The sequence below is a fragment of the Neophocaena asiaeorientalis genome, unplaced genomic scaffold (assembly GCF_003031525.2).
Source record: "Neophocaena asiaeorientalis asiaeorientalis breed wild unplaced genomic scaffold, Neophocaena_asiaeorientalis_V1.1 scaffold258, whole genome shotgun sequence".
Classification (NCBI taxonomy): domain Eukaryota; kingdom Metazoa; phylum Chordata; class Mammalia; order Artiodactyla; family Phocoenidae; genus Neophocaena; species Neophocaena asiaeorientalis.
This window is the reverse complement of record NW_020172591.1, coordinates 1,049,454-1,073,649: the sequence shown is the minus strand read 5'-3', so window position 1 is coordinate 1,073,649 and position 24,196 is coordinate 1,049,454. Positions and strand designations below refer to the sequence as shown.

The window sequence follows — 24,196 nt, the reverse complement described above, 5'->3', positions numbered from 1 at the left end:
ATTTTGGTTCTAGGTTCATCACTGCCACCAGCTCCAACCTCCAGCATGCAGTTAAATTTAACACTTTGCGATCAATCCCCAGGCCTGCTGTTGCTCTTGTGCGGCAGTACCAAAGGCCAGGATGAGGGATATGCTTTCCATTTACCCACCAACATCCCCATTAAATTAGCCATGAGAACTAGTGGCTCAGTTGGTTAACCTGAGGGATTGATGGAGTTAAGGCTGAAGTTTGATCTCTCTGATAGAACACTTACATCCCACAGAATGCACAGGTAAGCCCAGCCTGACCTCTCAGAGATATAATCCATTGGTCTGATGAGAAGTTGTGACTAAAGCCAAGCAAACAAACCAGAAGGGTACTTTGCTTTGAAATGAAACTAATATTTAAAAGTCTGGATTTTTTTTTTCAAGGCTAAACTAGAGATTTATAAAAAGGGGTTATCTCATACCTTTTTTAAATAACAGGTTTTCTCCAGATTCATCACCAAAAGTGAAGCATACCTGCTCTGAAAAACAGTATTAAAGCACAAATTTAAAACAGGCACATGGTAGTTCAGTCATTTTATCACTGAACACAGAACATAATGTATACTTGGTCTCTTTATTTATTTATTTTTGTTTGTTTGTTTGTTCATTTGTAGTATGCGGGCCTCTCACCATTGTGGCCTCTCCCGTTGCGGAACACAGGCTCCAGACGCGCAGGCCCAGCAGCCATGGCTCACGGGCCCAGCCGCTCAGCGGCATGTGGGATCCTTCCGGACCGGGGCACGAACCCGTGTCCCCTGCATCGGCAGGCGGACTCTCAACCACTGCACCACCAGGGAAGCCCACTTGGTCTCTTTAAATTGGTATGCTCATCCCCAAATAAGTGAGCTCACAATCAAAAATTATAGAACCACTGTTAATTATAAGACTCTTACAATAATAGCAGCAAATTGTTTTCTTCATAATTGCCATATCTGAAACTGTAACAGCATTGCTCCAACCACTGTTCTTAAACCATTTCTTGGTTCACAGTAATAGTGAAAACGGACTTCCCTGTTAACATTTCTACTTTGGTTCTGTTCAAAGTGAGTAAGAAAAATCTAAAGTATGATTCATCTTCAGTAAACCTATTTTTCCCATCAGAAAATAAAACCATTTATTACCAAAGAGCAAATCTTTCCATTTTTTAATTTATTTTTTGTCATTGCCCTTTCTAAATATTCTCCAGCTCTGTCTTTTTCAAATTCAATCTGATAACTTGGATTAAGGAACTCTGTATGCCAAGAGGCTGGTGATTTGGCACATGTGTCAGTATAAATTCAACAGTTTTCATCACCCAAGGACTGCTAAGTTTGACCTTCTTTGAAATAATTTAATTCATGGATTTGAAGCCCATTTAAAAATCAACCGAAGTACAATATCCTCTGAATGGAATTATAAGATTTCTACCCCTCCCCATGTTACAAAAAAAAAAAAAAATTAGAGGAGACCTCTTTATATACATAAAAGTGAGAGGCAGAATGCTGTACATCTTATTGCGAGCTAAAATATTTTGAAACAGGAAATGGGAGGGAGTTTAGAGGCTTTCAAATTTTGTAGCACCTCATCCCTGGGTAGTGAATTTAAATTTGTGTTATAATAGTCTCTTCCTTCTCAGGTCATTGCCCAGTTTAATTTTTATACATAGTTTATCTATACGACAATAATAATAATAGCTAACATATGTCAGGCATGGTACTATGTGCCAGGGCCAAGCAGAAAAAAAAAAGACAAACTTGAGACATGGCCTCATGGAAATGATAGTATAGGAACAGACATTTGTGATCACTATCTTCATTTTATAGTTGAAGAATCAGAGTCTTAGAAAGGCAGTGACTCGCCTGCGGCCAACTAGCAATAGTACTTGAGCCAGGCCTATCTGCCTCTGAAACCTAGACTTCTCCAACGTCTGAATGAATCGAAGCACTGAACAAATTATAAGGGCAGCAGTAAAACCATTCTTCAAGGTCCCCAGACATACTCCAGTTGACCCAAACTGGAGCCAGAAAAATATTCATGGTGTTTCCAGGGTCTGGCCTTGCCTGGTATCTTGAGAACTTTGATGCTATCTCAAAAGCATCGAACACTTTTCCATGTCGATGGACCTCCAGGGTAAACAGGCAACTGAACCACAGAGTTCTGGAGCTCTGAGCCCTAAAGCACAGAAAGTCCCAGAAAGAAGCTCTCACCATTTCTCCTTCTGCCTTCTGTCTTCTAGAAAACTCCTACCAGATGCCAGCCACCCCTGTGGCATGTGGCAAGAATTGTGTTGTTCCCTTCAGAAGTTTCTCGAGACCCATCCCTCATACTCTAATGGATGCTAACATCCCTTTTTCACAGTATCATCACTTCTCCAGGAGATGCACTCTCAGCATCCCGCTGTAGATCTCCGTGCAGACAATAAAGAAACCAACTGAGCAAACCTAAAATACATGGAACAGAAAAGGCCCCTGTATGATTCGACTGAAATGAGCTGCTAAACAAATAACCCTTCATAATATTCAAATAATTTTGACATCAAGTGACCTTATTTCCTGACACATTCTTCCTTGGTGTGGGAGGACTACTTTATTCTTTTGAAATCATATTGTGAAGACTACCTTGAATTCCCATCACAGGGAGTAAGGAAAGCAAGTTGGTTTACCTCCCATTGCTCTGAAGGGATTCCATTGGTCAAAATGACTAATAGGACCAGAATTCATCAAAAAGAATATCTACATCTTTACAAACTAAAATTAAATAGGAACTAAGTGACTCATTTCATGAGTGAGAGACAGTGTTTTAAGGGTTTTTTAAATGTTTATGTCTCCCTCCCCCATTCCAACTTATCTCCACCCAAAACCCCCATTTAATCAAAGAGAATGATTTCCTAACCTTTTCTTCTCCATCTAAAAAGTCTTTCGATATCACACTTCACTTGACTGCAATATGCAGGTGAGTTAGAAAGGAGTGGAACTGGAAGCAGATGTCAGGGCTAACAGAATCCGCTCACTTTCAGTTTTCTACCCTAACCTCTCAATCAAGTCAATAAATACATGGTGAGTTTGAATTTGGGCCATGGCACTACACGAGTCTGCCACAGTAATATCCTTTAACTTCATTTCAGAGTCTCAAAATGATGTTATTCGGCCTATTTGTTCAAGAAAAATTAGCATTGGTGGCCTAACAGGAGGCCAAGGTGGCTGGCTGAAGACGAGGCAGTCCTTTCCTATCCAGAGCAATGGTGTTGAGCAGGTGAAGAGGGGCCAGCCGGCTTGCATCTGGATAGGCGTCCGTGTCAGGAACGGTAGGCTGCAAAGTCCCGTGCTGGCGCATAGGGCTGGTAGTGCTTTCGGGTGGGCCCCGGCCTGCGAGGTGTCATGTTCATGTAGTCGCTCTGAAGCATCCTGTTTCTCTTACTCTTCATCTGCAGAAAAGAGAGATGTCACTGTGAAGGGGGCCAGGGACACAGAGGGAGATATCTGGGAGGAGTGCTAAGATTTGGGGGCAACTCTTCAGAACACAGTCAAAGGAAGCTGAACAAACCAGAATTCATTGAGCACCTTGGACTTGCATAATGACCAATCAAACCCAACTACTTTGGACTCTTCCAAATTAACCTGAAAAATCTGAATCAAAGAAAGTATTTTAGAGAAATGCACTCCTGTTACCCACAATGCAGCCATTTGAACTGAATTCCAAAAGCATATCTAATTAACATATCCAACTCTGATATGTGAATATTCTTGAAGGCCCTTCCTCCTTTGAAAAGGTTGAGCATCCCCAATGCAATCTTCTTGTATTAGTCATTTGCTCAAGAAGCCATTTTTTTTCATGATTAACCAAAGAGGACCTTCAGCCCTCCAGAGTCTGGAATAGTCACAATTTCATAGCAGTGGAGTCCAAATTAATTGGATGTTACAGTTCTAGACAACTAGTTACAGTCCTATTCCTTTATATGTATGTATATTTCCATAAATAAAGACAATAGCGTCATTCATCTCCATCCCTGAGACACAGCTCCCTCTGGATGAATTTCTACCAGGAATGAGGGGTGATACTAACCCTAGAATTAGAGTTATACTCACCACGGATCTTAGCAAAGTTTTGACTGAAGGTTAGGAACATATTTTCTCAATCAGTGTGATGGTAAAATTTACATGTTTGATAAAAGTTCCATAAAAATTCTAAAAGTAGAAAGCCATCCAGATTTCTGGATTCAGAATGAAAAAAAAAAGTCTATTTCTTGGCGCATAGGCCTGGCCTGATGCGTAAGTAAATATTGATACGTTGGACATGAATGTCATGAGCACCAGAATAAATAAGCCAAAGACTGGCCTTATTTCCATGCACTCCTACCTGAGCCCTTCCCACCTTCCTTATCAAAGGGGCGGGAGTAAGTGTTAAAGGTTGGTAAAAAATGGACCTCCATATCACTAAATAAAACTAACATGTCTTCAGGCCTCATCTTTTGAGCTCTCAGCAGCATTCTAGATTATCCGTTCCCTTCTGACATGCTTCTGCTTTGCCTTCCGTGAGGTGCTACCGCCCCAGTTCTCATCCTGCTGCTCTGGGGCCACTCCCTCCTTGCCTCCTCTGCAAGCTCTTTCTTCTCTAACTAGCCATTCAGCGTTAGCGTTCCTCATGGTTTGGTCCTAAGCCTTCTCCTCTACTCATGCCATCCTCTCTCCCTAGGCAACCTCGTCCACATTCACAGTTTCAATTCACCCAAATTTATATCTCTGGACTAGACCTCAAAGGTACTTGAAACTCAACATGTCCAAAAAGAAACTCAAGATCTTCCCCTAAAACCTGGTCTTTTCCAGTGTTTCTCGTCCCAGTGAGTGACACTACCATATACACAGTTGCCCATACCAGACCTCCTAAGCCTCATCCTTGACACCTCCAACTCCCTTATCCTCTGTCCCAGAGGACATTTTACAACATCTTAAGACATTTTGGGTTGTCACACTGGGATGAATGCTACTGGCATCTAGTGGGCAGAGGCCAGAGATGCTGCTAAACATCCTACAATGCACAGGGCAGCCCCTGACAACAAAGTATTATCCAGCTCCAATGTCAGCAGTGCCAAGACCGGAAATCCTGATCTGAAGAGTCTGATCATGAAAAAGAAAGGAATGAAAATGAAGCAATGGATACAAGATATATCACCAAGTGAGAATGAATATTCTTAGACTGCCTGAGTCCTCCTTCTTGCTCATACTCAAAGATGACTGATGATTTGAGCCTGGGTGAGCAGGAGGTTGGTGGTCCATCCATAAATATAAGGCAAGATGATAGGAAAAGTGGATTTGAAAGAGACTATCAATTCAGCTTCGGTCATTTGGGATTTGAGATGATGGATGAGGTTATCTAGCTGAAAGTAAGAAGAGGACATCATTAAACAGACATAACTGGGGGATGCATTCAGGGAGAGGTAGCTATGGAAACCAAGGGGGTGAGGGAAGTTGCCCTTCAAACATCTTGGTTCTACATCCTTCCTATAAAGGACTAGAGGCCTCTTGGGCACAGGGTTATGGCAGGGCAGGAGTAAGGCAAGGAACTGTCTGCCCCCCAAATAAATGTGGAAGGCTGCTGCTGATATCCTGGGAGGCATTACCTACTCTAACTCTGACGACTTCCCTTGCCAGACTCCTAAGAGACAGACTTTGCTTCTGGACACTCAAATTAAACTATAGCTAGTTAGAGGGGCCCCCATAATGAAGATGTCTTGGCTCTGAGGTTCTCTGGGTTGCACCAAACTTATGAAAGATCTGTTGCAATCCGCTCCCATGCTTACCCTCGTGCTGTTATCAGATAGCAGATTTAGTCATTTTCACCCTAACTGTAAACACAACAGTGGGATGGAAATGAGACATGTTGGGAACAGTATACAGAACCCACAGTGTCCATGTTCATGTAGCACATGCGTGTACGTGTGCAGAGTACTCCCCTTACATGTCTCTGTGACTAAGTCATTTAGCCCTTCAACATTCACTGTCTGCTAAAGACGAGGGATTAAGTCATTTAGCTCTTCAACATTCACTGTCCGCTAAAGACGTGGGATTGAGTCATTTAGCCCTTCAACCTTCACTGTCTGCTAAAGACGAGGGATTAAGTCATTTAGCTCTTCAACATTCACTGTCCGCTAAAGACGTGGGATTGAGTCATTTAGCCCTTCAACCTTCACTGTCTGCTAAAGACGAGGGATTAAGTCATTTAGCTCTTCAACATTCACTGTCCGCTAAAGACGTGGGATTGAGTCATTTAGCCCTTCAACCTTCACTGTCTGCTAAAGACGAGGGATTAAGTCATTTAGCTCTTCAACATTCACTGTCCGCTAAAGACGTGGGATTGAGTCATTTAGCCCTTCAACCTTCACTGTCTGCTAAAGACGAGGGATTAAGTCATTTAGCTCTTCAACATTCACTGTCCGCTAAAGACGTGGGATTGAGTCATTTAGCCCTTCAACCTTCACTGTCTGCTAAAGACGAGGGATTAAGTCATTTAGCTCTTCAACATTCACTGTCCGCTAAAGACGTGGGATTGAGTCATTTAGCCCTTCAACCTTCACTGTCTGCTAAAGACGAGGGATTAAGTCATTTAGCTCTTCAACATTCACTGTCCGCTAAAGACGTGGGATTGAGTCATTTAGCCCTTCAACCTTCACTGTCTGCTAAAGACGAGGGATTAAGTCATTTAGCTCTTCAACATTCACTGTCCGCTAAAGACGTGGGATTGAGTCATTTAGCCCTTCAACCTTCACTGTCTGCTAAAGACGAGGGATTAAGTCATTTAGCTCTTCAACATTCACTGTCCGCTAAAGACGTGGGATTGAGTCATTTAGCCCTTCAACCTTCACTGTCTGCTAAAGACGAGGGATTAAGTCATTTAGCTCTTCAACATTCACTGTCCGCTAAAGACGTGGGATTGAGTCATTTAGCCCTTCAACCTTCACTGTCTGCTAAAGACGAGGGATTAAGTCATTTAGCTCTTCAACATTCACTGTCCGCTAAAGACGTGGGATTGAGTCATTTAGCCCTTCAACCTTCACTGTCTGCTAAAGACGAGGGATTAAGTCATTTAGCTCTTCAACATTCACTGTCCGCTAAAGACGTGGGATTGAGTCATTTAGCCCTTCAACCTTCACTGTCTGCTAAAGACGAGGGATTAAGTCATTTAGCTCTTCAACATTCACTGTCCGCTAAAGACGTGGGATTGAGTCATTTAGCCCTTCAACCTTCACTGTCTGCTAAAGACGAGGGATTAAGTCATTTAGCTCTTCAACATTCACTGTCCGCTAAAGACGTGGGATTGAGTCATTTAGCCCTTCAACCTTCACTGTCTGCTAAAGACGAGGGATTAAGTCATTTAGCTCTTCAACATTCACTGTCCGCTAAAGACGTGGGATTGAGTCATTTAGCCCTTCAACCTTCACTGTCTGCTAAAGACGAGGGATTAAGTCATTTAGCTCTTCAACATTCACTGTCCGCTAAAGACGTGGGATTGAGTCATTTAGCCCTTCAACCTTCACTGTCTGCTAAAGACGAGGGATTAAGTCATTTAGCTCTTCAACATTCACTGTCCGCTAAAGACGTGGGATTGAGTCATTTAGCCCTTCAACCTTCACTGTCTGCTAAAGACGAGGGATTAAGTCATTTAGCTCTTCAACATTCACTGTCCGCTAAAGACGTGGGATTGAGTCATTTAGCCCTTCAACCTTCACTGTCTGCTAAAGACGAGGGATTAAGTCATTTAGCTCTTCAACATTCACTGTCCGCTAAAGACGTGGGATTGAGTCATTTAGCCCTTCAACCTTCACTGTCTGCTAAAGACGAGGGATTAAGTCATTTAGCTCTTCAACATTCACTGTCCGCTAAAGACGTGGGATTGAGTCATTTAGCCCTTCAACCTTCACTGTCTGCTAAAGACGAGGGATTAAGTCATTTAGCTCTTCAACATTCACTGTCCGCTAAAGACGTGGGATTGAGTCATTTAGCCCTTCAACCTTCACTGTCTGCTAAAGACGAGGGATTAAGTCATTTAGCTCTTCAACATTCACTGTCCGCTAAAGACGTGGGATTGAGTCATTTAGCCCTTCAACCTTCACTGTCTGCTAAAGACGAGGGATTAAGTCATTTAGCTCTTCAACATTCACTGTCCGCTAAAGACGTGGGATTGAGTCATTTAGCCCTTCAACCTTCACTGTCTGCTAAAGACGAGGGATTAAGTCATTTAGCTCTTCAACATTCACTGTCCGCTAAAGACGTGGGATTGAGTCATTTAGCCCTTCAACCTTCACTGTCTGCTAAAGACGAGGGATTAAGTCATTTAGCTCTTCAACATTCACTGTCCGCTAAAGACGTGGGATTGAGTCATTTAGCCCTTCAACCTTCACTGTCTGCTAAAGACGAGGGATTAAGTCATTTAGCTCTTCAACATTCACTGTCCGCTAAAGACGTGGGATTGAGTCATTTAGCCCTTCAACCTTCACTGTCTGCTAAAGACGAGGGATTAAGTCATTTAGCTCTTCAACATTCACTGTCCGCTAAAGACGTGGGATTGAGTCATTTAGCCCTTCAACCTTCACTGTCTGCTAAAGACGAGGGATTAAGTCATTTAGCTCTTCAACATTCACTGTCCGCTAAAGACGTGGGATTGAGTCATTTAGCCCTTCAACCTTCACTGTCTGCTAAAGACGAGGGATTAAGTCATTTAGCTCTTCAACATTCACTGTCCGCTAAAGACGTGGGATTGAGTCATTTAGCCCTTCAACCTTCACTGTCTGCTAAAGACGAGGGATTAAGTCATTTAGCTCTTCAACATTCACTGTCCGCTAAAGACGTGGGATTGAGTCATTTAGCCCTTCAACCTTCACTGTCTGCTAAAGACGAGGGATTAAGTCATTTAGCTCTTCAACATTCACTGTCCGCTAAAGACGTGGGATTGAGTCATTTAGCCCTTCAACCTTCACTGTCTGCTAAAGACGAGGGATTAAGTCATTTAGCTCTTCAACATTCACTGTCCGCTAAAGACGTGGGATTGAGTCATTTAGCCCTTCAACCTTCACTGTCTGCTAAAGACGAGGGATTAAGTCATTTAGCTCTTCAACATTCACTGTCCGCTAAAGACGTGGGATTGAGTCATTTAGCCCTTCAACCTTCACTGTCTGCTAAAGACGAGGGATTAAGTCATTTAGCTCTTCAACATTCACTGTCCGCTAAAGACGTGGGATTGAGTCATTTAGCCCTTCAACCTTCACTGTCTGCTAAAGACGAGGGATTAAGTCATTTAGCTCTTCAACATTCACTGTCCGCTAAAGACGTGGGATTGAGTCATTTAGCCCTTCAACCTTCACTGTCTGCTAAAGACGAGGGATTAAGTCATTTAGCTCTTCAACATTCACTGTCCGCTAAAGACGTGGGATTGAGTCATTTAGCCCTTCAACCTTCACTGTCTGCTAAAGACGAGGGATTAAGTCATTTAGCTCTTCAACATTCACTGTCCGCTAAAGACGTGGGATTGAGTCATTTAGCCCTTCAACCTTCACTGTCTGCTAAAGACGAGGGATTAAGTCATTTAGCTCTTCAACATTCACTGTCCGCTAAAGACGTGGGATTGAGTCATTTAGCCCTTCAACCTTCACTGTCTGCTAAAGACGAGGGATTAAGTCATTTAGCTCTTCAACATTCACTGTCCGCTAAAGACGTGGGATTAAGGCATTTAGCCCTTCAACATTCACTGTCTGCTAAAGACGTGGGATTTCAGGACCACTCCTCCCTTTCCCTTCCTTCTACTCTTTTGCTCTTCAGTTCTTCTACAGATACTACCTGTACACACACTATCTACATTGCCCACAGTGTGATTTATAGTGGAGAAAACTGTGTTTTTTAAAGGCTCCTTTAGACTAAGAAGGAGGATGGGTTTACCATCTCAACGGAGTGAACTGAGGATTGAGTGAGAGTGACAGGTGCTGGTCTGTGGCTGCCTGGCAGAGGCGAGCTCTCTCTTCATTCGAATGTCAGCTACAGGTCAAGAACTGAGATAGAATCTGCAGCTGTTCCCAGAAACTCACTCAGCCTAGAACTGCCTACGGCAGTACATCACAGACCCTCAGGAAGTTCCAGAAAACAGCGTCTTACACCAAGGCACAACGCAGACCAGCCAAAAATAGGATCCCAGAAAAGTACCCTGGAAATGGCTAAACTCTAGGGATGGATCCCTGATGACCTGGCTGCCTATCTCAGCAAGTTGTTTAAACAGTATCCAGAAAAGATGAGCCCTGGGTAAAAATGCTCTGTTATTCTATGAAATATACATATACATTTATTTCACACCCATTTGGTCAGAGAGTACAAAGACCTATGTTTGAGATGCAGATAAAGGGTACTTCTTATTGGGTAACCTAATTAACCACAAGAGGCCACAGAAGAAGATAAGGTATGCCAAGCACTGGGACTTCCCAATTTTCAGGGAGCTCATGAGACAGAATAAGACCAAAATAAGTTTTCTCAAGACAAAGGAAGGTGAACCTCACCAGGAATTAGTAGTGCTGCCAAAGGAAAACATATTGCATTTATGATGTTTCCAATTTAAAAGTAAACTTTTTTAACTCATTAAAAATAAAAGCTACTCTTGTCCCCTTTGGGTAATTCGAGTCACTTAGCAAATTAGTCCCTGCTTATAGTAACTGATATTCTAGTGTATATTGACAATAAGTTTTAAATGGTGAGCATTACCCTTCTGGCCACTGAAAGTTAAAACAGTTTTCCAAAACTACTTCTTACAAAGCTGGTAAAGTACATTGACTTAGGTCAGCATACTACAGGGGAGCCCCTGTCCTGGAAATGTACCCCAAAAGGCACTGCACCTGGCTTTTAGATTAAGAAGTTGATATTCCAAGGGGATCAAGATAAAAACAAGAACTGAGGGCTTCCCTGGTGGCCTAGTGGTTGAGAGTCCGCCTGCCGATGCAGGGGACGCGGGTTCGTGCCCTGGTCCGGGAAGATCCCACATGCCGTGGAGCGACTGGGCCCGTGAGCCACGGCCGCTGAGCCTGCGCGTCCGGAGCCTAAATTCTAATGTTATTGGCAAACTCCACAGAGGTTCAAAGATGAAAGGTAACTAGGATGAAGACACCAAGATCCAGACTCAACTGACATCAGAGGAAGAACTTAGGCAATATTTCACTACATAAAAAGCCCCCATCAGGGTTGGGCAACTTGAAGAAGGCAAGATAGGCAAATTCTCATGATCTGATATAAAGGATTTTCAGGAGCAAGCAGCCACTTTGGTGGTTACAGATTTTGTTGGAGGTACAGATTAGGCAACAGGAAGCCTGACAAGCATCCATCTGCCCCCTAGTCTCCCAAAATGGGAGTAGCATTTGGGGAACAAGGGAGAGGCACACTTTGGCAAAGGCTGACAAGAGTTTAAAAGGATCCCAGGCTGAATCTATCCTTGGCATGACTGTGAACCCAGGGCTTCCTTCCTCCTCCACCCCGACCCTGCCCAGCACCAAGGCTATAGTAAATAGGATGGCTTCAACATGGCATGGCTTCCAGAAATCACTGATCCATGTATGAATTAGTTAGATGTATGGAATATGCCTTAAAGATAAGTATGATACTTCAGGCATACTCATTTAAGTCCTTAGTTTGGCCTCTATGGGGGTTATCAATTCATCAGTTCATAAGCATTTTTTAAGCACTAAGCTAAATGTACTTAATACCAGATGGATGGTGAATGTCAAGAGAAATAGTCCTCTATCCTTGAGAAGCATACATATCCTGTTGAGGAAATGATTCATACATGAATCTAACTTCTAGAAAAAAATTCAAAGACAATATGGAATCAGTGCCACACTGTGTACATAAGAGCTGGAAGTTCCTGAGTAAGAGAAAGGAGAGAAAATAAGGAGGTCCCTGCCTCACAGTAGATATGGTGATCAATATGCATTCAAATCTAGGCCAAAACTTCAACGTTGAAGCAGGTAGAGAAAAACACACCAAGTTTATTGCATGAACATTTGCAAAAGTCCGTAAACTCCAATTCAGTGGTAAGAGCTCAGAAAAGTCTAACTCCCGTTATAGTTTCATAATGACAGCACCATACTTGGCCTCACAAAATTCAACTGCTTCAGAGGAGATAAAAATATGACTCAGATAAACAGACCTAGTTTCCTTGCTAGGTTTGAATGCATAATTTCAGTAGACAAATTTCTCATGATTTTTGACCCCGAACCAAAGTTATTCATTGGCTTCAGTTTCTTAGATTCCCAAGTCGCTTAGATTTTTATACATATGTATATATTAGAGCTATTTTATATGTCAAATGACATTGCAAAGTGGGGAGAAGAAAGGTAATTTTCTACCCTAATTTATCTCCCACACTTATTTACCTGTTTAGCTTCTTACTCTGCTTGGCCACCTAATCAGATTTTTATCTCAGATGAAGTTGGATAGGCTAAAAGAGAACCTACTGAAACCTAGCAGGGAAAAAGAAAATAATCACATGTTCAACAGAAAATAAGCCACATAGGCAAAATTCTTGAATATGTCCAATTGCATATGCAGTAGAAAAGTTACATGCAAACAATGCTGTTTCTCTTACCCAGCAGTTAGAAAGAGCCACTGTTGCTAGCAAGCTATAGAAAGCTAGGACTCCGTTTACCACCACAAGTGCCCAAAATGGCTTAGAGGACTCAGGAGACCGGGGAGCTGGACAAAGATGTTTCTCTGAAAAATAGAATAGATTAGATTAAATGATATGGGAATGTCACTTGGGTACATTTCCTTCCTTCTTCCTAGAGGAGAATGTGAGAGGAATCAAAATATGCAAAATATCACTGGCTTAAGAGGTGTAGACTTCCTCGTTGGTCTGTCCTCTTTGGGAGTTAGCCAACCCCACCGCTGATCATGACCTAGTTTTCAAGACTGCAGTTGAAAACCACTACTTGAGAGTGGACACTGGTCGAGCCGTGCGTTACCTTTCACATGGATAATGGTCCCATTACTCTTCTCATTGTCTATGTAAGGAGGAGGATACAGAACCTCGATTTTGCAGAAATAAATATCCGTTTGGTTAACGTACAAATCCTGGAGGTAGAATGTCACTGTTTCGTTGCCCAAGTTCACAGTGCAGTTGAATTCCTTATTTGTAGACTGAAGTGACTTGGAGTGATTTCCATTCACAGCACAGACCTCCACAGCACTATCTACTCCCTTATAAAGGGATGCCCGGAACTCCTTCGAGAAGAGGTTGTAGGTATACTTGCAGCTGAGGTTGACCTCATTGTTGTTTACCACAAGCATGGGCGACTGATTCACCAAAATCTTGTTTTCTGGATGGGGAAAAAATCATTTGCTTAGAACAAGAATATAAGGACTTTTTTTCTGAAGTCAAGTTATATTAGTTAACAAAATAAACAGATCTCCAGCAAAGGATTTCTCTTGGCAGATGAAGACGCAGGAGCTCTTTGGAAGATAGTTATCCTGAGAGTTTACATTTTGATATCATTTTCATCCTCCTTTGAATGGAACAGTGGAGCATGTTTTCACTTGGAAGGCAGAACGTGGCCTTCTGTTGGCATTGAACATCACAGCTATGCATTTGGAATTTTTGAATCTGTGCTGAGGTTCCTAACATGTTAATCATGCTCAATTAATTTTCTAATTGAGTGTTTTACTTGGAAATGGCTTTTAACACCTGACATAAACAAATAGATTTGTATTTTAAGTTGTGATTCAGCCTTTTGTGAAGGAATTTAAATGTTTTGAAACATTCTGACTTCTTTTATTGGCTGTTCCAAGAGTAGGATAAAGAGGTAAGAAAAATGTAATCCAAAGAATTTAATTTATCCTCCATAGCAAATTCTGAAAACAGCCTTGTCAGGAAGTTTGCATTTTTGTTTCTTTAAATCACAGAAGATGGAAGAGGCCCAAGAGGCCCACAAGAGTTCTTTCTCTAGCCCATCTTCTACCTTTATGCTATCCTAGTAAACGATCCAAGAATCTGGAGACCACCTAGTTCAATCTCTTCACTTTTAAAGCAAAGAACCTGAAATCTGCATGATGGAAGAGAACATATCTATTCTATCCTGTTTTTTCCCCACTATACCCCATTCCCTAGCACATGACAATATATTCCCTTTTCCTGTAGTGACTGTGTGAGGCCTAGAAACATTGGATGATCTGTCTAATATCACTGAGCAGATGGTGAGCAAAGCAAGGACTGAAACCCAAGTAAACTACAACCACCTGAGCAATGGGCCACTTAAGCACTGAGAATCGACTGTGCAACCAACACTCTCCAAAATTTCTTTAAAACAATAAATCACTTTGTGTCTTTGATTAAAAATTCAATACAAACAAAAAACATTTTTGCTATTGTTTTTAGGTATACTAACAATTGTCTGCCTGTTCACATTTTTTTTTAAGGGTTATTTGAAGCAATACCCCCCATACCCATACTAAAGGGTCAAATCATCTATTAAAATGAAATTTACAATTTAACCTGGATTTGAAGCCATGTACTCAAGTATTTTGTTTTTGCTTTGGAGAAAACGGAGCTGCATAGAACTAAATCACTAAGAGCTTTTCATCTTTTACATAGTTCTCAATGCTAGCTGTACATCAAGAACCTGTGCCTGGGTCCCATTCCCAAAAATTCTGATTTAACTGGTCTATGCTGGTGGAGAGAGGGATCCATTCTTTTCATTTTTTTTATAACAACTTATTAAGATATAATTCATGTACCATAAAGCTCACCCTTTTTTTAAAGTTCACCCTTTTAAAGTAAACTTTAAAAGTTCAGTGGCTTGGGCTTCCCTGGTGGCGCAGTGGTTGAGAGTCCACCTGCCGATGCAGGTGACGCAGGTTTGTGCCCGGGTCCGGGAAGATCCCACATGCCGCTGAGCGGCTGGGCCCGTGCGCCATGGCCGCTGAGCCTGCGCTCCGCAACGGGAGAGGCCACAAAAAAAAGTTCAGTGGCTTTTTATTACATTCACAAAGCTGTGAATGGATCGCCACTCTCTGATTCCAGAATATTTCATTACCCACCAAAAGAAATCCCATACCCATTAGCAGCCCCCTCCCCATTCCTTCTTTTTTCCAGCCCCTGGCAATCACGAATCTATTTTCTACCTCTATGGATTTGCCTATTCTGGACATTTCATATAAATGGGATCATCAATATGTTGCCTTTTTTTTTTTAACATCTTCATTGGAGTATAATTGCTTTACAATGGTGTGCTAGTTTCTGCTTTATAACAAAGTGAATCAGCTATACATATACATATATCCCCATATCCCCTCCCTCTTGCATCTCCCTCCCTCCCACCCTTCCTATCCCAACCTTCTAGGTGGTCACAAAGCACCAAGCTGATCTCCCTGTGCTATGCGGCTGCTTCCCACTAGCTATCGGTTTTACATTTGGTAGTGTATATATGTACATGCCACTCTCTCACTTTGTCCCAGCTTACCCTTACCCCTCCCTGTGTCCTCAAGTCCTTTCTCTAATAGGTCTGCGTCTTTATTCCCATCCTGCCCCTAGGTTCTTCATGACCTTTTTTTTTTTTTTTAGATTCCATATATATGTGTTAGCATACGGTATTTGTTTTTCTCTTTCTAACTTACTTCACTCTGTATGACAGATTCTAGGTCCACCCACCTCACTACAAATAACTCAATTTCATTTCTTTTTACGGCTGAGTAATATTCCATTGTATATATGTGCCACATCTTCTTTATCCATTCATCTGTCGGTGGACACTTAGGTTGCTTCCATGTCCTGGCTATTGTAAATAGAGCTGCAATGAACATTGTGGTACATGACTTTTTTAGAATTATGGTTTTCTCAGGGTATATGCCCAGTAGTGGGATTGCTGGGTCATATGGTAGTTCTATTTTTAGTTTTTTGTTGCCTTTTGTATCTAGCTTCTTTCACTTAGCAGAATGTTGTCAAAGTTCATCTATGTTGTAAACGTATCAGAACTTCATTCCATTTCATGGCCAAATAATATCCCATTGTATGGATATACCACATTTTGTTTCTTCATTCATTAGTTGCTTTCACTTGTTGGCTATTGTGAATAATGCTGCTATGAATATTCATGTACAAGTTTTTGTGTGGATGAATGTTCTCGATTCTCTTGGGTGTACACCTGGAGTGGCATTGCTGGGTCATTATGGTAACCTTGTATTTAACTTGTTAAGGAACTGTCAAACTGCTTCCTAAAACAACTGTACCATTTTACAGCCCCACCAGCAGTGTATAAGGGTTCCAATTTCTCCACATCCTTGCCAACACTTGTTGTTGTCCATCTTTTTTATTATAGACATCCTAGAGTTATGAAGTGGTATCTCATTGTGGTTTGATTTGCATTTCCCTAATGATTTGAGCATTTTTTTCATGTACTTATTAGCTATTTGTATATCCTTTTTAGAGAAATGTCTATTTAGATCATTTGCCCACTTACCTGGGTTGTCTTGTTAGTGTTGAGTTATCAGAGTTCTTTACATATTTGTGATACAAGTTTCTTATCAAGATATGTGATTTGCAAATATTTTCTCCTATTTTATATGTCGCGTTTGGCATTGGTTTAACAATTCCCCTGGTTGATTCTAATATTCAGTCAGGGTTGAAAACCACTATAGCCTAACAGAGTTCTCAAGCTGACAGCATATTAAAGTCATCTGGAAACTTTAAAAACCCTTGATTGCCAGGCCAATTAAATCAGAATCTTTGGGTGTAGGACCCAGACGTCAATATTTTTAAAGTTTCTCAGAGATTCTAATTTGCAGTCAAGTTTGCGAAGCAGTGGCTTAACAGTTGAGACTCACTTTTAATCCTCAATTCATAGGCTTCCACTAGCATTTCCAATCTCATATCCTCGAACCAAAACCCTCCCCATTAGCCAGATCACTTAGGGCCACACTGTGAGTACTCATCTCTCTGTACTTTGTTCACCGACTCCACGGCCTACAATGTCTCTCCCTTCTCAGGTCTCAAAATGATTACTCTCTGTTCTACATTTTGAACACCTCTTGTTTCATAGGCTTCCATTTGTTTAACTTTTGATTTGTGTGTATTTCCTCTACACCCCTAGTTTCCAAGTCTCTTTTGAGCAAGGACAAGGGGTTATGCTTCTTTGCATGATACTGTGCAAACAATAGCATCTCATTAAATAATAAGTGAAAGATGGTGATCAGACTGTACCATTCTTAGCAGCAGCTAGCTCTGCCTAGCATCTCATTGAGTCCTCATTCAAAATCTGTCTCAACAACAACTTTAGCTTCATTTATTATTCATTATAACAAATACTCTCTAAAAGCACTGAAAAGTAAACACGTAAAGACTTAGAAAGTTCAGCCTGTCTTGATAGGAAAATCCAACTCATTTTCTGTTTTGTTGTATCTTGCTTGGCCTTTTTCTGTGCTTACTGAGCAAGAATCACTGGGCCGGTTCTGATTGGAAGAGCCAACCCCAGCAAGAAATGCCAACTTCTGCGTTCCTTTTCAGCTTAGGTATCTGTGTTTCTGCCTATTGAGGACTCCAAGAAGTGTGTTTCTGTTATTAATTACTCGAATTCTGTTCTAATGGGCATTCAAATTCTTCCTGATCTTCCTTTGAGAGCTGATGTAAGAAAAAAGATGAGAATAGGACTCCTTTGCAGGGATTTTTTAAAAAGCGGGGAGGGGAAGCATGGGCAAGGAAACTGAGTAAGGCTGAAGAGAAATCCTGGACGGTTGCTCAGTTTGGCCTCCTTCTCCCAGCACCCATAGCAAGCTGGAGAGGGAGGGGGGCCAGAGAAGCTCAAGCATCTACACTCCAGTAGTTTGCTTAGTGCCTCTTGCATAACTCAGGGTGAGACACCGTCCCAAGAGGCACTGGGAGAGAGAAATTGATTTCCCAAAGGTAAGCAGGGCTCAGTGACTATCCTTGGGCAGCTCACAATCGGGTGGGAGAAGAAAGATACAAAAACAGACAGCAACTTTAAAAAGAGTGGCAGAGTGATCTGCAAGTGTTTGTGAGGGCAACTGGGGAACCAACTAAGGATTTCTGGAGGAGGTGACTGCTGACCTGAGTCTTATAAGGATTATACACACATTGATTCAACAGGTTTTTATGAAGTAAAAGTTATCCTAGCTAAGATGAGTCTTTGTGTTATGGGGTGCGGGGGAGGTAGGAGAATGTGTGTTGGGGCAGGGGTGAGGTAGGCGACTGTGGGGAAGATAAAGACAAAGAGAAAAAAAAAAGAATGGTCTAGGCAGAGCAGATGAGGAGGGAAGAAAGAGTATGGCAGGTGTTGGGAATTACACCTACCTGAATTTGCTGGACCTGGGTTGTAAAAGACAGGACTGGCAAGGTAAGCATAGTTCATAGGTTGGACTCTCTCCTGCAGGTAACGAGGACCTTTTGAAGGATTTTAAACAGAAGAGTCATACGTACAACTTTTCATTTTATACAGATCCCTTTAGCACAAAGGTGGAAGGTGAATTTGAAGAGAACAAGAGTGAAAACGTGGAGACCAGTTAGGATGCAATTGTAATAGTCAAGGCAAGATAGGCAAGAGGTGATAAGGGTCTGGACTATGGTTAGAAAGAGGTGGATGAACTCAAGAAATATTTCCAGACTGAAGTTAGCAGAACTCAGCATGGGTTTAGATGTGATGAGTGAGGCAGTTAAAAATGCTGTCCTCAGGCCACACAGACCAACCAGTAAGTAACACTGTTTTCCTGTTGCCTATGTCTTTTCTTCATTCATTACGTGACTGGAGCAGACAGCTCAGAAACTGAGGTGAACTTTGGACATCTGGGCTGTGAAGAAGACATTCTTCCAGCCTAGGGGATCATTGCAAAGAAAAAGGAAATTACCTCAAAGGTTCCTGGGCACATAGTTGACGCCCTGGAGCTTAGTCAGTGTTTGCTGTTTTTCAGAAGAGGGAGAAGCAGTGGCCTTCCTCTGCTTTCCTTCACAGAGCATGATATAATGAGATAACTGGAAGATAGATTTCCCTTCTGTTCATGATGGGGCCTCCAAATTCAAACCTCAGCATTGTTAAAACGGATCACATTTCTCCTGAGCCCATTCTCCCTCGGCACTACAAAGTGAGAAACTTCTTAGGGAAGAGCAATCTGAGGTCCTAGGATCTAGGCTGGCTGTTACCTATTCAATATTTCCCTGGTTCATGGCCTATCCAACAGCTGAGCAAGGGAAGGAAAAGTCACTTCCTGTGTGACCCTTTGTACTAATATTTTGTTGGGAAAGAGCTTGAAAAATATTGGTTACATGGTCATTTGAGGGAAAAGAGATGTCCAATTTATCTGTCAAGGTTTACTTTCCTCCCTCTTCTATGTCAGCACAGATCATTTTAAAATTAGGTACTATGCTTGAAGTATCCATAGTTCTCTTAATATGTGCTAGTGTGTGACAACAGCCTCCTAGCTGAGGGTTCAACTTGAATTCAAGTTTGACTGATAGAACCTCTTGTTTTTGAACATGTATCTCCTCATAGTACTTGCTTCCACCTTGATTCATGTCAGTCATTTAGAGAAACCTAAGTGAGAAGCCATCTCATAGGACTTCAAAATCCACATCTGCTTTGGAGAGACACTAAGGGAAGGAAATTCACTCTGGGTGGTAGGAAAAGATAATCAATTGCTCTAAGTGATATTGAATATTTGTGATCATTATGGCTTCCCATAGAAACAGTAATTCTGATTGCTCTCATTTTTTCTTAAAAATGGAGCATGTGTGAAAATGCATACCCCTTACTCTGCGAGAGTAAAGTAATAACATGGATCAGTGAAAGCGACAAATAACCAGAATACCAAATGACATTTGGCTTTGATATGTATCTTGGTTCTCTGAGTTTCAGGGAATCTACAGTACTTAAATGATTTAAGGACATATTGTAAAATTTAAGGACATATCTAGACTCAGAAGAAGAAATAAGAGAAATATTTAGCTTCCCCATACTAGCTTCTGTTTGATTCCTTTTTGCTTTCCCGTTAGTGCTAGGAGTGGGAAGCATCCTTCTCTTGTTAATTTTTTTCTTAGCAGACCTACCCCTTTCTCTGTAAATATTCAGTTTTCCCTCTTGTGATTAGTTAGGCAAGGTCTGCCTAGGTCAAACCTACTAGGTTAAAAGAGAGACGTTGTCAATCTATCAGTTGTATTCGCTTCTGGTATCAAGATCGGCTCGATTGACATGGCTCTAATTGAACTGGCAAGTTGTTTTGATGATGAATTTAGTGCTTTGCTTTTCAAAGCCTTTCCTAGCAGCTAAACTAGCTAAAGGTGTGGAGACAGGAAGCAGTAACCTCAAACCTCTTTCCCTCACAACTCCTCCTTGACAACAGGCAACATGAAGAGTAAGATTGGAGGTGAGAAGGTACTTATCTGCTACCTATGAGCAAGGCAGTGAGAGCTGAAAGATTTCCCACAGATAATCTGTGAATTTTGTGATATAGTTGACTTCTGGAAAATTGAAAGTTGCTTGTGCTTCCATGAGAAAGGGGGGAAGGGAGCTTGGTTACCAAAAACAAAACAAAACAAAACTTTTCCTTTTTGCCTGTGGTAAATAGGTCAACTACTATAATAATAAACAACTCTCTGCACAGGTGGAGTGGATAACCATCTCTAAGGTGTGGCTCCAAACACCTGACCCTAAAAGGACACTCCCCACCAGCTCAGTTAATGCTTTGATTTCAAAATAAGGTGAAGCCTAAAATGCAATGTGGGAAATACATTGACAAATTAGTAACTATGGTTTATATTCATAGGGCTACAAAGTGCTTTCTCCTATTTTATCTCATATAAACTCTACATTAACCTGTGAAATAAATAAGCAGGACAGTCATCTTTATGCCCATTTTATAGATGAGGAAACTGAGGTCAAAAAGGTCTAATTCTTGCTCAAGGTTACAGGACAAGTACATGACCCTTAGGACTTGGCTTAAGCCTCATGACTTCTAATCTAGTGTTCTTTTCCCTCTGCCAGGTTGCATCAAAATTTCAATCAATTTTGGTGATTGTTTCTAGACCTTCTCAAAGTTGGACTTGATAGTTGGATGGCACAGAAGTGAGACTTAGGAGGAGAATACCATTGAGCAGGGGAGTAAATGGAGTGGGAAGAGGACAGGACCAAGATAAATTTCATTTTCTACCCCGTTTTGCTGGAATACCATCCCGCAAAATGGGTAGTTGGAGATGATCTCAGGCAATCCCTTATTTTACACAAGAGGCAACTGAAAACCAAAGAAGTAAATGGCTTTCTAAACAAGGTCACAGAAATTGTGGAAGATCTAAGATATTATTTATTTATGATTCTAGGAGTAATATTTTAAATCATGAATGAATAGAAAACCAATTTTGTACATTCAGCAAGTTTGACTTGATTTCATGTCAATCTTGACTTTTTCGTATTTAGAAAAAGTCTGTTACCAAACGTGCTTTGCCTCTACACAAAAGGTTTTGCTTACAATTGCAGAGACTTCCTGAAGGTCATAGATGGATCCCAGATAAAGCCTACAGACAATATGGTCCCATGAAATGCCTCTTATAAATTATTTCAGATCCACACGCAATAATTACACCATTGCTACAATTCCATTTCAGCTTGCCCACATGTCCAAAAGAGTTTGAACACAAACATGAGTCAATACATAAAATCACTTTCAATCTAAACCTCATTGGGCAAACCCTTAACTTCAGGGCCTTTGTGAATTACATTTATTTGTCATGATTAATTTAGGATATTCCATCTTTCCTTTTCCTTATCACAGCACCATAGAGAAATCAAATGGCACACAGAGGCTGGTGAACCAGAGAGTGGAATACGCAGCACTCAAGACTGAAGGCCGCATTCCTTAACTAAAGTTAAGGAAGCCCTAAAAAAGATAGAGTAAATGTTTCTTTAGCAACGTCATTGTCCTTTGACCTCTTGACCTTGTTGTCAATGTCCATTGACCTCTTAAGAACTTTGTTGGGTTCCATCTCTGCACACCATGATCAGAGTTTCTTCTGCAGTTTAACAATCAGGTTGTAAAGATCCTAATCACGTTGCTTCCTTTTTAAAATTCTGACTGAACAGAGTTTAGCATGTTAAGCAGGAACCAAAGAAAATGAAGCTTTCTCTTTCCAACCATCTTACCCTGTGATGTTTGTGAGCACATTGTGAAGGTGACACTGGTTTCCCTGGCACAGAACACCTCCTTCCTGACCACAGAGCTGGTGAAGTTACCGTAACTTTCCTCTGAGCACGTTTCCTGTTCAGGCCCAGGATACCTTTCAGCACATGGCCATCTGACCACTTCCTCCTTTTCCAGACTCCATAAGGGGCAGGCTGACCATAGGTCAACGCAGTGTTGGGCTCAGGAACTTGTAAGACGAACTGTGCTTTCTGGGAGGACTTGAATGCTCAACCATCTGTGGCTCTGGTAACTCTAGCTTGTGGCTTGGATTCATAGAGATGTAAGAAAGAGGAACACAAGACACTCAGACTACAGCATATTTCACCATCCTCCTCAGTGAAAACAAAGAGAAAAACAATGCTATCAAACTTTGAATGGCTCCAGACTCTCTGAAATCCATGTCAAAATGGGGGGAAAAAAAAAGGTAATGCAGGTTATGTTTTCAAAGTAATTTTGTGGTCATTTCATCTAGTTTTCTGTTGACTGTCATCTTGAAACTCTCCTTATTTTCACAAGGAATAGAGATGTAAGGAAAGCCTCTCCAAAAAAAACAAAAAGTCTTTGAAAATGCATGGTCCATATACGTATACATGGTCTCATTCAGGATCTTAGCAGAAAACAGATGGCACACTCGAAACTGGGCGAGAGGAGGTGGGTTTATTTATAAAAAGACTCTTGGCAGTGGTTTGGAACCACAGGGGATAGTACTAGAACCTGTAGCTCATAGCAGCAGAGTTATAACCACGCTCAGATCTAAAGGGGCAAGGGGAGGAGGAGGTTCCAGAATCAGAAGGAGAAGAGAGTTGTGTAGAGGAGGCCACCACGACAGAAGCAATGACTTCTATAGGGAAAAACAGGCCAAGCAACCAGCCCTGCCCAAGAGTGCATATACACAACTAGCAAGTTCTATCAAGCACATTAACTCTTACCCAGAGCAAGTGTGACTTTCAAACAAAATCTAAAGAGACCTTAGTTCAAACAAGTACATACGACTACAGATGATAATAGAAATAGAAGTTGCTATTGGCCAGCACCAGTCTAAGCACCACCTTCAGCCTCGATCTGTGTTTCCAGACAGGCAGACACTGTAATGTAGAGGACCATCATCCTTGGCCTTTTAAAAACTTGTTGTGCTCCAGGCAACTGTCAGAAAGTAACTCAGAGGCCAGATAGTAGCAAAAAGTCCCATCCAAGCACCTAGACCTAAGGCACTAATTATTGAGAGAGAAAAATTATCAATACAATCAATGAATTCTTTCTGAAAAGAAATTTCAGTGTGTCAGAAAATTGTTCTGTACGGGCCCAGCCGCTCCGCGGCATGTGGGATCTTCCCGGACCGGGGCACGAACCCATGTCCCCTGCATCAGCAGGCGGACTCTCAATCACTGCGCCACCAGGGAAGCCCCTGGTATTCTGATTTCTGCCTTGACAAAGTCAAGCATTCAGTCAGCAAATAAATAATGGGGTCTATAGTACTAGGTTCTTGGGAGATGGGAAGATGTAAAAGAAGTGGCAGCCTCTTCCTTCTAGGAGAAACCCTAAAGCAGGTTCACAATTAGCTACACTCCAAAACCAGGTTTGGTGTGTGAGCCTTGTAGAGGGTCACTGACAGTCACACGGAAGACCCTTTGTTTCCAGACAAGATGAGTCTGCTTCTGTACAGACTGGCCTTTAACTGGGCCATGAACTTTGGAGTAAATTTAGACAGGCTAAGGTAAAGGAAATGCCCTTTAGTGTAAGTGTTTATTGGAAACAAGCTGAGCATTTACATAGGGGGGGAAGTAAGTGAAGATGGCTGATACCAATCATGGAGAACCTTTATAATGCCAAGAAAAAGGCACATGGGTTTTACTAGAAAGGCAATGGGAGACACTGAAAACACCTGAGCTGAGACTGGGATGGTAAGCACCGCTTTGGCAAGATTAGCACAGAGGGGCAGGTGCATTTGCTTGGAGCGAGGGCAGGGCTGAGGCAGAGACTAGTCAGGAGGCTGAGCC

The 24,196-nt window shown here is 41.8% G+C and overlaps 1 protein-coding gene across 1 annotated transcript in view; it reads right to left on the bottom strand.

Annotated features, from left to right (window-relative positions):
• Nucleotides 1-1,158: 1,158 nt before the first annotated feature.
• The window catches only part of CD28 (CD28 molecule), a 32,831-nt gene continuing 9,793 nt past the window's right edge, over nucleotides 1,159-24,196 (bottom strand). The window contains exons 2-4 of the mRNA XM_024738386.1: nucleotides 12,992-13,345; nucleotides 12,616-12,740; nucleotides 1,159-3,430 (exon numbers count right to left, since the gene is read on the bottom strand). Of these exons, the coding sequence (XP_024594154.1) occupies nucleotides 3,302-3,430; nucleotides 12,616-12,740; nucleotides 12,992-13,345 (608 nt within the window). The 3' untranslated portion in view covers nucleotides 1,159-3,301. The remainder of the gene's footprint in view (nucleotides 3,431-12,615; nucleotides 12,741-12,991; nucleotides 13,346-24,196) is intronic.